This window comes from Pezoporus wallicus, unplaced genomic scaffold, assembly GCF_028554395.1.
Source record: "Pezoporus wallicus isolate ANWC-B61680 ecotype Strahan unplaced genomic scaffold, APGP_CSIRO_Pwel_v1 contig_7820, whole genome shotgun sequence".
NCBI lineage: Eukaryota > Metazoa > Chordata > Aves > Psittaciformes > Psittacidae > Pezoporus > Pezoporus wallicus.
The window spans coordinates 968,101-984,722 of NW_026641900.1; the positions used below are offsets into that span (position 1 = coordinate 968,101).

Here is a 16,622-nt window from a genome sequence, read left to right on the forward strand (position 1 = left end):
ACAGAGGGGAAGAAAATAAGTTGCATTTGCATTGGATTTAACTAGAGATTACAACTGTTAGTAAGAAGAGGACTACATGAGTTTAGGGGAACCTCAGTGACCACATGCCTCCCTACTGCCCAAAAGTAAGTTCAACATGTGTCAAAGAGCAAATGAACACATTAATGAAGACCACCTATTATGAAAATCATTTCATCTCCACCTGCTGCATGCTCTTCATCACTGTATGCGTTTAAAAATCACAGCCTGACTTGCTAGCATCATGATAGTTCTTAAAAAGGTTGAAAATGGATACAAGTTTCTTATTCTATCATTTGTGAAGAACAGAAAACTCTTAAATTAGGTTGTGTGTCTGGCTCTACAGAGACAGCTGGGACAATGGGAAAAAGACCGCAGAGAAAGATCTGCCTCAATCTTCTTGTCCATAAGAGAAACACTGTGAAGTATCGTTTAGAGTCCCTGTGCAAAGCAACAAGCAGCTGTGTATCACCTTAGCACTGCAGAGGCACTCATTCTGCCTTTCCTCAGACCCATCTACCAAAACAAAACAACAGCCAAAAAACAGGTCAGCTTTCTAATATCATTCCTAATATCCCTGGACCAGCAAGGGAGTCTGTGGGAGTAAGGGGAATGCAGGGTAATAACAGATTGTATAGCAATAACAAATCTGCTATACAAATTTGGGGCACAGGAGAATTCTACATAAAAACTCAGGTGAGGATGAGAAAGATACTGAAAAGGCATCCTTGAAGGTCCCACTTCTGTACCTTGTACATGGAAATACCAATCACTTGCCTGGCTCCTAGAACTCACTATTGTGAGCACCTAAGCCTAAATTTACCCAGTGTGCCCTAAGTTGCTGCAGTTACTTTTATAAGTGCTTAAATCCTTTATGCATTTTTCCTCAGTCTTCATTACAACATGAAGCGTGACCACTTAAGCCCCAGAGAGCAGATTATGTGCTAGCTATTTCACAAAAGCAAGGGATTATTTTGGAGTATTTTCTTATCTGCATGCTGAATCAGAACGCTTCAGACTCATCATGGATAAATTCAGCTCCAGTCTTACTTCACCAGAGGTCTTCCTGCCTATCAAGTATTACTTAGTCTTTGAAAAGATATAAATTCTATTCTCTCTGTTACAGAGTTGTAGAATAAAACAGACAAAAGCATCAGGAGTTTCAGGATATACACAAATACACACAGAGACCAGGAGCAATAGTTGCAGCAGTTCTATAAATACGTTTTACTTGTATGTCAGAGGCAGTAGGTTAGTAGAGCTTTAGAGGCCTTTTTTGCCCTTCTCAAATGAAACTACTCATACTAGCTGTACACTCACAGGTTTTCCACAGCCATTCTATCTAGTTAGTCCTGGAAAAAAAATCATGAAGGCTTTAAACCAGACCCCATGTTTTCAAATTGCTGTTTGAAGCAATAAAACTGAAAACTAAATTGTTGGACAGTGATACAAGTGTGGCTTTTCTGTTGGCTTCTCAAATGCACCTAAGGAAACCAGAACTTCAATACTTAAAACAAATTACATTCAAGCCTTCTGGGTTACCTCTTGTACAGCTGCTATCTTTTATTTGAGGAACAGAAGAAATAACCATGACTTGAAATCTTGGCCCCAGAAAAGACCATGGCAAAATGCTGACAGACACTGACGAGGCAATAAACCAAGAGCCTTTTACTACAGAAAGTTGGAACATTTGATAATGTAATGTAGAAAATGTTGACAGCTCTCATGTGGGGATGCTGGAAGGCATAAAGAGGCACACAAAGAGAGGAAGTGGGAAAACTCTTGCATATAGAAGACACCTCATGCATATTGCATACAAAATACAGCATTATGCCACATCTTTTCATATAAACTATGACATTTCTTCACACAAGGATACGAACTGAACCATTTCAGTTCCTCTCTCAATTTTAGTGTTACTTTCCTTATGAAAAACGTAGCAATCCAAACAGAACATTCCCTGAGTTTGCACAGAAAATCGACAGAGCTGATTTTCATTTGGAAGAGTCTTCATAACTTTACTGTAACAAAAAAAAAGTGGTTAAAAAAGCCACACAGTTTGCTACTGGTGTAGGTTTAGGCAGGTTTAATACGTTGTGTTCGTATGTATGTAACTACACTGATGGTGTAATTACATTGCCATAAAGCAAGACCTCACAAAACTGTCTTATGATCCAATCCCAATTTGGGAGAATTGTTTTGTAATCCTTTTCCCAAAGAGATCTTGCCAACTGGAATTCCATTTACATTCCAGGGTAAAAACACAGCCAAAACATATGCAAAGTTATGAAGGCTTACTGCATGATGTCAAGAAAATACTGATTTCACCACTGTCACACAGATCTGGGGACAGAGAGAGCTGGAATAATGCAAACAACTGTACACAGGTACAGAGGATAAAGGGAAAAATAAACCCCTTAAGTAAGCCACAGTCTTACTCTGCACCCTTCTGATTTTAGTTTGCAGGTGAAAAGTTCCACCTGGCTTGGAAGGAACCCTTTGAGGGTTCCCGTTGTATACTTGTTGCAGAGATCTTCTCAAGTCCAACCCAAAAGAGGAAACAGTATTTATACTCTGCGTATTTCTAACAAGAATTCATCAACATTTGGCTATTTGGATTGAAAAATATAACTAGTTTACATAAATATTTTCAACATCCAAGAAAATGTACAAATCTAAAGTCAAACACATTTGGCTTGCCACAAGCCCTGTTTGCTAATGTCTTTATAAAGGCTCAGTTTGAAAGGAAAGTAGTCATTTTCAATACAACCAGTATATTGGAAATGCCATCCCATTGTATGGAGACACCACCATTCTTCTATACTTCTAGAGAAGCTGAATAATAACATTTCATGTCTACTTGCAAGCAACATATACCTTGTTTTGGTCCTGGATAGTTAATCTCCACTCCTATGATTTGGAGCGGTCTTTCTAGAGCTCAGAGAAAGTACTGCACCTGAAGTATTCAGCAGCATCATGGAAAGCCGTCATTCACTCCCCAAGGTTTTGGGTTGACTGTGTAAAAGTGGAAAACCAGGATGACACAGCTGATTTTGCACTTGTGAAGGCTCCTCCAACTGACTGACCTGCATTACAAAGCAAAGGTCAGTAGTGTAGTGTTACCGCTATTAAGCCACTAGAAAGAAAAAAAAAAAAACAAACCCCCACATAACCAGTCATCCAATTTGGGATTTAAAATCCAAGTGCAGAGTCTGTGTCTGAAAATATTCAAAGAACCTGAACACTATAGGTCAGCACGAATGGCCTGTGCTGCCCTTGATAGACCTTGAGCTGAAATGCACTTCTCCCCAGCTTGTACAACAGCAAAAAGAGTAGAAAGACTCCAACGGAATAAAATAGGAAGCTAAACAATTTTTGGTAAAACTACTTCAGGACAACTATCAGATTTTTCAGTGGGTGAACTCATATTACCTGGTATTGCAAGATGATAATCTCCCTATGCTGGGCACTGGTGAGGCCGCACCTCGAATCCTGTGTTCAGTTCTGAGCCTCTCACTACAAGAGAGACATTTTGGTGCTGGAGCGGGGCCAGAGAAGGGCAACAGAGCTGGTGCAGGGCCTGGAGCCCAATGGTGATAAGGAACAGCTGAGAGACCTGGGGGGTTTAGTCTGGAGAAGAGAAGGCTTGGGGGGACCTTACTCTCTCAACAACTGCCTGACAGGAGGATGGAGCCAGGAGGGGGCTGCTCTCTGCTCCCAAGGAACAAGGGACAGAACAAGAGGAAATGGCCTCAAGCTGCACCAGGGGAGGTTTAGATGGAGATGAGGAACAATTCCTTCCACAAAGGGTGCTCAGGCATTGGAACAGGCTGCCAGGGCAATGCTGGAGTCACCATCCCTGGAAGTGTTCACACACTGTGTAGACAAGGCCCTCAGTGCCGTGGATTAGTGGTGGACTTAGCAATGTTGGGGAACAGTTGGACCTTATGACCTTGAAGGCCTTTTCCAACCTCATTGATTCTGTGATTCTGTGACAATGTGATGTGGCTCCTGTTCAAGTGCAAGAAGTGCTTTTCCAGAGAATTACAGATTATTGCAAAACCTGAGGAAACTGACACAAGGTCGTCCTCTGATTTCAACCAGCTCTGAATAGTTTCAGTCGAAGTGATATAAAAATGAGAATAGCTCAGTGCAGAAGGTGGTGATGTTGTCTAAGCACTTCCAGATTCCATTAGAGCTTTTACCTGAACATCTCTTTTTCCACATTCATCTCCAGCCCACACCAGAAAAGGAATTTACACTTTGTCTAGCTGCTTCTCTTTCTGTATTCCACAGATACACAGAGCCTCAATCGGCAGCTTTACCCCTCAAACTGTTGCTCTGCTTTATATACAATAAAGTACACCTGGATTAAAACAAACCATAACTGAGATATAGGATGCTTCTTCAAAAAAGATATGGCTTAGATGCAAGCTGGTTTGAAACAAATGTCTTACCTACAGCTTTTCCTGTTTGAACAACATTTCGGCTAGTAGAAACCATCACATTCCCAATCTTCTTTCCACGTTCACTGTTTTGCACAGAGCTAAACAAGAGAGATACTGAACACTGTTAGCTGACTGACTTAGCACTTCCAGGTGTGAATAAAATACATAGTTAAAGTTTATATATCAACACACACACTAATTTACATAGTGTATAGTTTTATATATACATACATCATCAAGCCCATCATTCCTGCATCTTATTCACACAGATCAGTTAGGCAAGCTTCTCAGAGGAAGAAAAGATACAAAAGCCTTATAATTGCAATGCAAGAAAAACAGAGCTCTATTGTGAAGTCCAACACAAAATAGTGCACTAGCACTCTTTTTCCTTATTTAGGTGAATGTTCCATCTTTAGACGTGGTGTTTTGCAGAACACTGAGTACAGTTTCATGTGCAGGCCCAATTTAGATAATTCTTTTGTTTTAGTTCATCATAGGAAAAGTAGGTTATTAATATTTGATCACACTTTAAAAACTATAAAAAAATCCAAGTACTATATACTTACTGTGACAATCTTAACTTCACATCTGACACAGAGTACTGGCCCTGGAATGGGTGGCTAGAAGAGGAGGAAAACCCAAGAAAACATTTAGAAATTTAGTTTTATAAATCAATTCATGTCACACAATTATTACTTGTACTCCTCCTTGTGGCTTACAATAAAACTAATAAAATCTCTTGTAGACGCACTACTTCACCAAAGGCGAGGTCCCAGTGACAATTCAACTGTCGATTTCCCAGGAACGACCTGTAAGGTGCCTTCTATTTACAGTCCAGATATTAACAATTTTTGAACACTAAGGCACAGCACCTCCTTCTAACAAAACCGAGCAAATAAAAAAGATCCCTTAAGTAGACCAAGAGAGCTTTGCAGGTCTGAAGAAAAGCCTTCTTCAGACTAGAGCAGCTGACAATGCAAAAGCAAACAAAACTCCCTGCAGTACAATAACAACCCATTGTAAACAAAATGCATGCAGAGCCAACAGTGTCGCCAAGCCTGGCATCATCTAATCTTGAGTGAAAATACACATAAAACAATCCAAAGTACAGAAGATGCAATACAAAACAGGCAGTTCCTCTCCATCCCCATTAATGACCACCCTGGACACGGCTATTCCCTGGACACATGGAAGTAATTAATGAAAAGCAGAACCATCTGAGCACAATTCCTGAGGAATGACAAACTTCCTATAGCTGTGGACAGCCAACAATCAACTTGAGCAACTTTCACTTCTTCTGAGTCAGGATGCATTTTTCTTCCTAGAACTATAGCTCAGAATTAGAGCAAGAACTATTGAAGGGGGTATTGATTCAATGTGCTTTATAGCAGGAACAAAGGAACACTGTATTCCTACAGAATGGTGTACCTGACTAGGAGCAATCCATGGTAAATGCTTAAAGAAAAAAAAAATATGCTTTCCTTACCTAGAATTTACCTCTGCAAGAGCTGGATGCTTGTTGCTGTTCCATACTCTGTAGTTGTGGGTGTTTTTCCAGGCTGCTACAAACACCGTTCCAAAGTCTGACAATGTCTTTTCGTTGTCTGATAAATTAAAAAGAAGATGAGAATTTGCAGTAATTCATTAGAGACCAAACACAAGACATAGCACATTCTTTCTTGTAAGGAAACATTAAAGTTTTCCAGGCTCTTATCAAATCACGGACAAGTAAAACCCTAGTACTAAGAACCAGGCACTTAAATAATGTTTTCTTAGCTTCATTTTAAATTGTCTCAAACATACAATGCCAGGAGAGAAGGAAAACAGTTATTTTAGAGCAAAGTTAGTATGAAAACCCTGGCACTTCATATGAATCATCTGAAAATACTGTCAGACGGGAACTGAGCATCTTCCGGGCTTGAAAAATCAAGTCCCCAATCCCATGTTTTCTCACATACACCACAGAACAAAATCTGACTTAGTTATTTGATATGAATATAGAATAATTGTGACGAGAATGAAGTGAACAGGGTCAGTGCTGGGCAAACTAAACATTTTCCACAAATAAAACACTGATTCTTTTAGTTATATTCATGCACAAAAAGCTGGAACATTGAGATTTCTGAGTTAAGACAAAAAATTGAGCTCCAGAAAACACACACACCTCTACATGACACTTTCCACTTATATGAATCCCTGCTTGGGACTATGGCAGGAAGGGAAAAGAGATGGAATATCCTTGGAAAACTTCCTGAAGACAGCCTCTTAACTTAATGTCTCCAAATCCAATTAGTTCCCCAAAATTAACCTCAAGCTGCAACAGTGTTTGTAAAAGTCTCATCACATATGGGGTTTCAGGTATTTCTACTTATGAGGAAAGCTTAATTAAATCAAGGAGACAGACAAAGAAAAAAAAAGACAAAGAAAAAAGTGTCTGTCAGGCTGTGGAGTGAGAATTAGTAACAAGCTTGGCAAGGAGTAACAAGAATAGCCAAGGTCAACCGAAAAAGGAGCCTGAAGCGAAATGCGAGGTAGAGAAAGATCCAGTGACCGCCCACACATTCAATGCAACAGTACAAATGTTTATTACACCCACCCTCATCTCAGTCCCTAGACAAGGCGTCTGTTCTACCTGGTTGCAGCACAGCAGCAAGCAGTGCATGAAGATAAGCACTGAACTGAGCCCTGATCCACTCATCACCTCCTTCCCATCCAGTGCCATCAAGGAAAACATCGTCTCTGTTCTCAGTTACATGCTTCACCAAGTAATCTGCAAATCTCAGGTCAGCAGTTGTTGGGTTCAGGATCTTACGGAGCTCTGGATCATGGATTTGTACATGAGCATCTTCTATCTGAAATAGTTCCAATGGTAAACATTCATCTAGATAAAATTACTTATATATATATATATTACTACCTAAATCTAAACTTACAGTCCCCCCAATATCAAGAAGAAACAAACAGCCAAAGAAACAAAGAATTAACTGTTCTCAGAAAGTCAGATACTGCTCTGATAAAACCAGAACCTAATAATCTCCCTGGCACATAGTAAAAGCTGCTTATTTGACAGGATCTGGCAGGGGAAGTTTGGTGCTCACATACATTCTCCTAGAGGCTCTTTGATTATCACTTCAATTTATTACATTGGTTACCTATATGTAGCTATCTTAGGTTACCAAATGCTGATTATGTAGCTGTATCCATCTGCTAGAACTGATTAGATGCTGATATTTTCTGACTAGATACTGATGTTTTCTGACTAGATACTGATGCTAGAACTGATGTTTTCTTAGATACTGATTTTTATCTCTTGCTTGAATCAGAAGGAACTCAACAGCAATGTGCTTTATTACCCAACTGTAGCTGTTTCTCAGCTGCAAGCACTTATTTTTGAAAAATATACTCGACTTTAAATAAGACTCGTCCAGCTATCAAGAAGGGGAAAAATGACTGCTACTGCTGAACCCAGGACACCTTACTACAAAGTGATGAAAAAAGCCCACAACACGAGAAGTTAACATTATACCAGCAACAAAACCCTAAGTGGCCTGCAAATTCAAATATTGCATATAAAACTACACAGAAAAACATGTAGTAGTTTTGCACAGCTTATCTAACCCTATCCTAACAGATGATACCAATTTAACACGCTTCTGCATTTTAAGATTTCAAAAGAAATAAGCCAGAATTTGGGCATGAATGTGAAACTTTAAAGCTGTATTTAAAATGGAACCTCTGTTTCCCCCCTCCCTAGTTCAAGAAGCTCAAAGGCAAAGGCTCATACTTCCACAATCGCATCACTCAGATGCTTCTGCTGACGGAACAGGATATTGGTGGCTCCGGCAACGAAGCCGCGCACTGTTACATCTGACAGGAGGTGATGCTGCTGCAGTGCCATGTAGGGCAAGCAGAGGTACCCCTAAAAGAACAGACATGTTCAGAGGATTAACATAAGGTCAAACAATTAGAACTGTCTACATTTAGAGTTTTTCCCTAACAAAACCAGCACATTCCACCCAGAATGAACCTTAGTTACTACAATTTCAGCCACGATTATCTATTGCTTTGCTACATCACATCTGCAAAGCAAAGCAACCAGGTTCCACATGAATCACTTTTTTCAAGAGGTGGTTATGCTGCCTTTCAGCCCCAGGACTGAAGCTGAAACACAACACAAAGGACAGGAATCAAATATGTTTCTAAGGCAACAGATCAAGCAATATAAAACAAGAGTGAGGTCTCAGGTCAATTCAGAGACAAGAAGTCAACAAAGATTCATCTCTCCACCTGCATACCATGTCTTCTCGTAGTCCTGAAGCACATAATGCAGGAAAGCTACAGACTGCTATCCACATTTTGTAGGTGGAGATTTCCAGGCTCCAGAGATAGCAATCAGTTTCTGATAACCATATGCATGCCTGCTTTAAGAAAGAGCAGGATAGAAAGCAATACACCATGCTTTTTAGCCACTCCATGATTACAAGTTAAACTACATTCCAGTTGCAAAAGACCCCAACAACCAAATATTTTACCTTTGTAAAAAGGCTTTGATGGAAATCATTGAGAGATCATTGAGAAGCAGATGTAGGAATTGTAATTTTCTTTTCAATACAGGCTCAACATACCCCTGAAATCTAATTCCAGATGTTCAGTTGTATAAAACACAAAGCAATTTACTGGTAGGAACCCTGAAGGGCTAACACATACCAGACAGAAAAAAGAGCACGTGCACTTCATCACACAGTACGTGGTAATGGGAAACATATGGAAGGAAGGAGCATAGCTATTCCCTTTTGTTAGATTAGGCACAGGGATGGCTTCCCAGATGAGGAGGCCTTATCAGCTGAGAACAAATAGCCTGTGTCAAAGGAACAATGGTGCTTTAAGGGGAATCACCAACTTAAATGGAAATCTTTCCAAAAGTACGGCTGGCAAAGGAAGGTTTAATTACTGGATAGCCAAGTAGCAAAGTCCTGGAAATCTTTTGCTATTTAAGTATCAAGTTTCAGTTCCCAAATTCACATTTGTCTCTAAGTACAACTACTCTCATTTCTGTGAACGTGTTCCATTCTTTTTAAAGAGTGCCACTGAAATAAGTATCAGAACTTAAAGAACTGATACCAAAGAAACAAGTATCACAACCTATTTTTTCTTATGCTCAGGTGTACTTGGATAAGGAATTAGGCCATCTGGCAAAATCTCCTCCCACTCTCATTAGTCAGATTTATTAGTCTTTCCATGGCATTGCATAAAAAAACACTGATATGAGAGCTCTAAAAGAGATTTAAACTTTGCAGCAAGTTTATAGTGGTTAAACTATAACTTCAAATGACATTTTTCTGATAACTTAAAGAGATGTAAAGTCTTTTCTGCTTTAATGACACTGGATGAATTCAAATGAAAAGTGCCATTGTGGAACAGAAGGTAAACACGTAGAAACTGTCCGTTTCCTTAAAATTGTTTACTTTTCCACTTTATGGGCTTAGTAGCAAACTAAGCTTGCACTCATAGGCCCCCTTATCAATCATTTTCTTCTTGCTTTCAATCTAGTATTTCCCATAGAACTACACTAAATACAATTTACAGGCTATCCTTTTCATTAGACAGACCATATGGACAAACACCAGACTGCAGATCTTGGTTGAAAAAGCATTTCTAACAGTGACATAAGGCAATACAGGGCAATGATATTTGAGCTGCTCCCATAAGCCCACACAGACTGCCATTTCCAATGCAAGTTACGGACAGGAGCTCACATACCCATTTAATAAAATGTTCTATTAAGGAAATGCAAATAAGCACCTCCAAAGGAAGAAATACCACTTCGAACCTCATCAGCTTGAGGAAATCAATCTGAATCTTCTTTCTGGGCAAAAGCTCCTCTAAAAGATTATTAAATTAAAAACAAAACTTTTTCACTAACAAAAATATCTTTAACAGGGATGCACTTTCCGGGGGGGAAGGGGAAAGGTTACGGGAAACCAGCCCTAGTAAATGTACTGCTTGTTATCTGACAATGCTCAGAGTCCTTAGAGAGACACTCGAGTACCTGGAGTTCAGTAAGGCACCAGCACAAGCTTAAACTTCAGTGGCTCTGCACCAGGCACAGAGAAAGAGCCAGATAACTGGGAGTTACCATGTAAAAAATAATGAAATTGGATATATATGCCCCATCCATGGCAGTGTTCAAGGCCAGGTTGGATGGGGCTTGGAGCAACCTGCTCTAGTGGAAGGTGTCCCTGCCCGTGGCAGGGGGTTGGAACTGGACGAACTTTAAGTCCCTTCCAGCCCAAACCAGCCTGTGATTCTATGATTCTATATATTCTTGTGTGTGCATACAGATACACATTTATATACACATTTTACGCATATATACACATATGTATTTATAAATACATACATATAAAAATAAGAAGAGGGAAACACAGGCTTAGGTGTTAGCTAAAATACAGCTTTCAGAATCTTAGTGTAGATTAATGTATCAAACCACTTCTTAAGTACTCTGATCTTGCCCCATACAGGTTAGATCAACAACTCAGAGTGAAAGAAAACAGTAGTTACATACCGTTTATTAACCACAGACGTGCACTCACACTTTCCACCTGCCTAGGAACACAGTCACTTGCCAGAGACTGTACTTACTTGCCAGAGACTTGTTTTGTAGTACCCTACTGTCTATCTGGAGTTGGGTAACCAAAATTATTAGCCACTTCTGAAAAACAGATGTCTTTATGAGTTACCAGGTATCATGAACAACATGTTTACCTTTGTAAAAATAGCCAACGGCATACCGTACTGGTCCTCTTCCAACCCAGAAATCAGTCCTGGAACAAGCACCGCGTGTCCTGTATTTGCTTGGGGTTGCACAGTGATTGGAAGGCTTTCTGAGCTCAGAATATTTTCAGCCTGTTCTGATGCTATATTTTCATCTTCTCCTTCTTTCAGATTAGACTCCTCCAAAATGCTTGGATCTAAGGTCTCCCAGTCACTTTCAGAGGATGCTGGAGAAGCACGGGAAGGAACTTTCAAGCGCTGCACAGCACTGTTGGAGGACTGAGCTCCATTGCAAGTCTTCTCTGATGGGGAGAAAGGCATGCTTGTTTTTTGACCTTCCAGTGAAAGGTTTTCTGCCACCTTTCTGCTTCCCTTTCCCATTCCTAAAGTTGTATCTGAAGTATCAGCAGCAGAAACAGGGTCACCTAAATGTGGTGTATTTTCCTGCAACCCAGCATCCTCTGATATGCTGTTTCTTGGTCTATAGTGTGAGCAGTCAGTAAGACCATGTTCAATCATTCCTGGAAAGTGATAGCACACAGGAATATCAGCATCTCAATGGAAATAGAAGTGACTTTGAATAAAGAAAATGAACAAAGTGCTTTGGTGTATGTAGTGGAAATCAAGTTTTTTAAAACACTACTTTTGGGGGAAGCTGTGTTAAAAAAAAAACAGAAGTAAACCAAACCCAAACCCCACACTTTCTCTCCTAAACAATCTTCCCCAACTTTTCTTCTTTGAGGAGACTGGTTAGAAGCTAGGAATTAGCAAGGTCAGGGGTTTTGGTTTTGTTTGTTTGAACTCACCAGGAACATGTGACTTACTCAGGGTCCCATCTATGTTACCCACTGACAATACAGAAGATCCAGTGGCTCCAATAAAGCACAAGAAATAACCCATAGCGTGTAAGTAGCAAGAATTAGGATATGTGTACACACATAAAAGTCACCCGTTTTTCAAGCAACATACCAAACATGACTCTATTGTCACCTGTGTTGTCTGCCATATGAAACTGCCCGTCCCAGTTACTACCAGAAAGCATATAAAAAAAGTCTAAACTTCTCTTCTTACCAGGAAAGAGTGACAGGACAGTCATCAGAGCTCCCACTAACCTATTGACTGGAGAGATATAAAACAGCACCTAGTGGCAGAAGGGAGAGGGGTGGGGAGAGAAAAGGAGAATTAGGGAGGAGAGAACGAGAAAAATAAAATTACACTCAAGCATGACAAAGGTATATAGAACACACGCAAACTATTCAAGCATTGCTTTTTATGGTATTTTAGAGAGTCTGCGTAGCAACAAAAGCTCTTACAGTACTTCAAATATTTAAATGTCTATTATACCCTTACATTTTATTTATGATATATATATGCTGCATATATACAGCCATGTGTAATAGATACTTGTCAATCATTTGGATTTTACTGTCAGTTGTTCAGGATTTTTTCCCTCCAAATTGATTCAGTTACTGAATAACTGACAGGAAAAAGTTGTTCCTGGCACACCGCATAAATTCTTATCCATGTGTAGTACATTATAATGTCTGTTATAAATCAAAAAGGCCAAATAATCTCCATTCCAGAATTCTGACAAAAAACTATGCAAAACCATCTCTTCTAAGAAAATAAATTAAAGCTATGCAGATAAATGAAAAACAGGATAAATGTAGCATATATTTATTAACAGTATCTTCCTATGATTAAACCCAAGATTTTGTGGAAACAGAAAACATGACTGATAATTAGCTTTGGTAAAGCACTTAAGGCATAACATGGGAATAGAGAATCTCCTTAATTAAACCAGAGAGACTGTGATTAGTAAATTAGTTAGGAATTCAAAAGGAGGGGTGTCAAAGGCTAGCAATGAAAGAAGAACCACAAGGCAGACTGAATATTACTACTGAAGCTCCTCCAAGACAGGCAAGCATTACAAGCAATCAACCAAAGGAATGCAGAACGACCTAACTTGATGACTTTGCAAGCCAGTTTAATAGGTTTATGATGAAATTAAAAGTGCAAATTTGTAGACTTTCTAGAAGACTTCTGCTGTCAGCTAGGAAGACACTTTGATGTGACTGATGAACTCATGTTTCACTACTATTTGCAGGTCTACAAGCTAGTGAATTGATAGAACCGAAAGAAAAACCTATAGAGACCTAACACACACCAAATGATATTTAATAGTACATCAGCTAGAAACAGATTATGTGTATTATCTTGCACAAATTTTCTTTTTTCTATGTTCAAGATAGGCAAATTCAATTGCTACAGCCACAGAGAAAGCATGATGAGAACAAGCAGCTCATCTGAGGACAAGATTTCAGCTGACTCCAACAGGAATCAAAAAGTCAAACTTCTTCTAGGATGCTGCTTTCTAACACATGAATGAAAGATGCAGGACCCAACAGCAATGAACTACAACAGAAATCTTGCAATACCTCTAGAGATTTAGATTCCCAGATAACATGTATTCCTAGCCAAGCTTATTTTTAAGCCTACAGAAATAATTAGGTCTGTAAGTACCATCTTGCTTACAAGAAATCTATTCCACCCTAAGTTTTCACTTGGTATACTGCTTACTTAAGCCGAGTACTTTTCTATATTGGTTCCATCAAGCCCCTCTGCCATCTCTCTGTCTATATGTGCACACACTTCCTGACCCCTCCCAACCCTATTATATGCCCTACAACATCTACATCAGCAAACTGGGTGGTCCTGGCAGCAGAAAACCCAATGATCACCATCTGGAAGTAATCTTCCAGCCTAATGACAGCCAAGAGGTGGAAAACCAGTTCTTCAACCTGTGGAACGGCATCAACCAAATTGCTAAGGATTAAAGCAAATCTGTCTGTGGCATTCAGGCATTTTTCAGCTCAAGGAAAACTGGCATTACTAGTGGCTTCTTAGAGATTATGTTTAAGGTCTTTGAACATACAGATTCCTTCTGTTATTCTGGAACCTTAATATGTGCCAGAAAACAGGCAGTGTCAGAAAACCTAAACTCTTCCTTTTGAAAATGCAAGCATTGTGTTCCTGTTGGAGGTCAGGGAAAAACAAAACCAAAGCAACCTGCAGGTTTATTCAACAAGTATCCAGTTACTTTAAAAACAATTTCATATGTTTGAGTCACATGAACATGCTTGGGAAACCCTTCCTCTTCCTGTGCATTTATGTCTTGTGGTTTGAGCAGCTTCAGAGAAGAACTGTAACTTAAGAAAGCATTTTGTTTCTTTATGTCCAGATACTGAACTGACTTGATGAAATGGTATTATAAGTTTTTAAACAGATCCATGGAGATACGTTACAAAATCTTACTGGGAAATATTCTTTCCATTTATGGTTTAAAAAACAATGCAGAATTCGGTTCTTCTGGGGAAAAAGCTTGCATATTGAGTCTTGATTATATACATATTTCCATGTGCACTCTTACTATGTCATAATTGTAATTTCTCAAGTATACCTTTTGCCTAGCCTTTCATACCTAGCAGTCTTTAGCATACAGCTCTTAAATGCAGAAACTGCGTGGAGACCTCATAGCAGCCTTCCAGTATCAGAAGGGGGCCCGTAAGGATGCTGGGGAGGGACTCTTCATTAGGGACTGTAGTGATAAGACAAGGGGCAATGGGTTAAAATTTAAACAGGGGAAGTTTAGATTGGATATAAGGAAGAAGTTCTTTACTGTAAGAGTGGTGAGGCACTGGAATGGGTTGCCCAGAGAAGTTGTGAATGCTCCATCCCTGGCAGTGTTCAAGGCTAGGTAGGACAGAGCCTTGGGTGACATGGTTTAGTGTGAGGTGTCCCTGCCCATGGCAGGGGGTTGGAACTTGATGATCTTAAGGCCCCTTCCAACCTAAACCATTCTATAATTCTATTCTGTGATTCTATAAATTCTCATCAATGCATTTATTCTCATCAAGAAATATTTAGAACTGTCAAGGTATATTTAATTTACAAGTGACAAGTGCAAAAGCTTCCGAGAAGCTGTTACTTCTGTTTTTAAAACCATATTTACTGCCTCACTAACGATACCCAGGCCTTCAATAAGCTTAAAAAAAATCACAACTGTTTATACTTAGAATTACTCACAGAATCACAGACTGGTCTGGGTTGGAAATGACCTTAAGATCATCCAGTTCCAAACCCCTACCATGGGCAGGGACACCTTCCACTAGAGCAGGTTGCTCCAAGCCCCATCCAACTTGGCCTTGAACACTTCCTTTATAGATTAAGTCCTACTGACTTTCCAATTGCAGCTAACAGGAAATCCTCATTTTCCTTCTCAGTGCTCTGAAGAAGTTGGGGTTTAACAGAGCAGGTTTGCTAAGAAAAGGTGACATTTGGGAAATTGAAACAGAATTTTAAACAACAAGTTTAAAAAAGCAAAACAAACAAAAGCAAATCCCTTCATATATCTGAGACCTGATACACATTAGTTTCACTGAAAGTGCTTGTTCCAGGGTATTTTTATATATATATATATATATATATATATATATATATATACACACACAGAAGAAAACAAATGTCTCTGTTTCACATCTGCTTGTACATTTTGCACATTGCACTTAAATGACTAAGTCAGCATTACTTCTGGGGCAGTGAGATAGCCCAAAGAAAACACTGAGCCTAGAATTCAACTGGTTTTACCCACTCAATGTGAGTTCAGCCTGACTTAACAGATAGGCTTTTTACCTTGTCTCCTGCAAGTGTTCATGCAATTCAGGTCTGAAAGACACTTCTAGCACTTGTTTTCTTTGATATGCCTATTTAAAAATGTAAAACTGTACGCAGCCTTTTGGGTACCAGCTTTCCTATTGGTTCCTTCACACAGGTACCTATTTGCATTATGTGTATCCTTTCTTATCTTTTATAATATGTTAAGTTTCTCCATTCACATTTAATAACATTTTACTTACTCTGACTGGGACAACCATTAATAAGGTGGAGTATGAACAGAACAGAAGTGGAGGCAAATTTTTATAACTGCATCTTCTATTTTAATTACCTCAGCCTACAAAACATTACCTTTTTCTCTAGAAGAATCAGTTTAAAAAGGATCAACACCTGCAGAAAAAAACACAAAAAGGAGAAATATGGTGAGTGAACCAGTGCCATTTATCAAAAATACTGTGCAAGCCTAATCTTTTACCCAAGGTTTCATGTTAATCACTGAATGATTGTCAAATGAGCAAATACATTTGACCAGTGAAAACCAGTGTTCCAATACTCTTTTCCCACCTGAGCACTCATTTTAAATCAGCATTTGAGATACACAATGAAAAGCCTACACAAAGAATTGTGTAATTTGAAGCATACAAAGCTTATCAGAAAGTACATGTTGCATAACTCAAGAATTTAAAAACCCCAGTAAACTACAGAACC

General features: G+C 39.2%; 1 protein-coding gene across 1 annotated transcript in view; it reads right to left on the reverse strand.

Annotated features, from left to right (window-relative positions):
• Positions 1 to 1,042: 1,042 nt before the first annotated feature.
• AVL9 (AVL9 cell migration associated) overlaps positions 1,043 to 16,622 on the reverse strand; it is a 35,593-nt gene continuing 20,013 nt past the window's right edge. The window contains exons 8-16 of the mRNA XM_057425770.1: positions 16,266 to 16,304; positions 12,312 to 12,381; positions 11,232 to 11,761; positions 8,251 to 8,385; positions 7,099 to 7,318; positions 5,953 to 6,070; positions 5,033 to 5,086; positions 4,476 to 4,564; positions 1,043 to 3,104 (exon numbers count right to left, since the gene is read on the reverse strand). Of these exons, the coding sequence (XP_057281753.1) occupies positions 3,010 to 3,104; positions 4,476 to 4,564; positions 5,033 to 5,086; positions 5,953 to 6,070; positions 7,099 to 7,318; positions 8,251 to 8,385; positions 11,232 to 11,761; positions 12,312 to 12,381; positions 16,266 to 16,304 (1,350 nt within the window). The 3' untranslated portion in view covers positions 1,043 to 3,009. The remainder of the gene's footprint in view (positions 3,105 to 4,475; positions 4,565 to 5,032; positions 5,087 to 5,952; positions 6,071 to 7,098; positions 7,319 to 8,250; positions 8,386 to 11,231; positions 11,762 to 12,311; positions 12,382 to 16,265; positions 16,305 to 16,622) is intronic.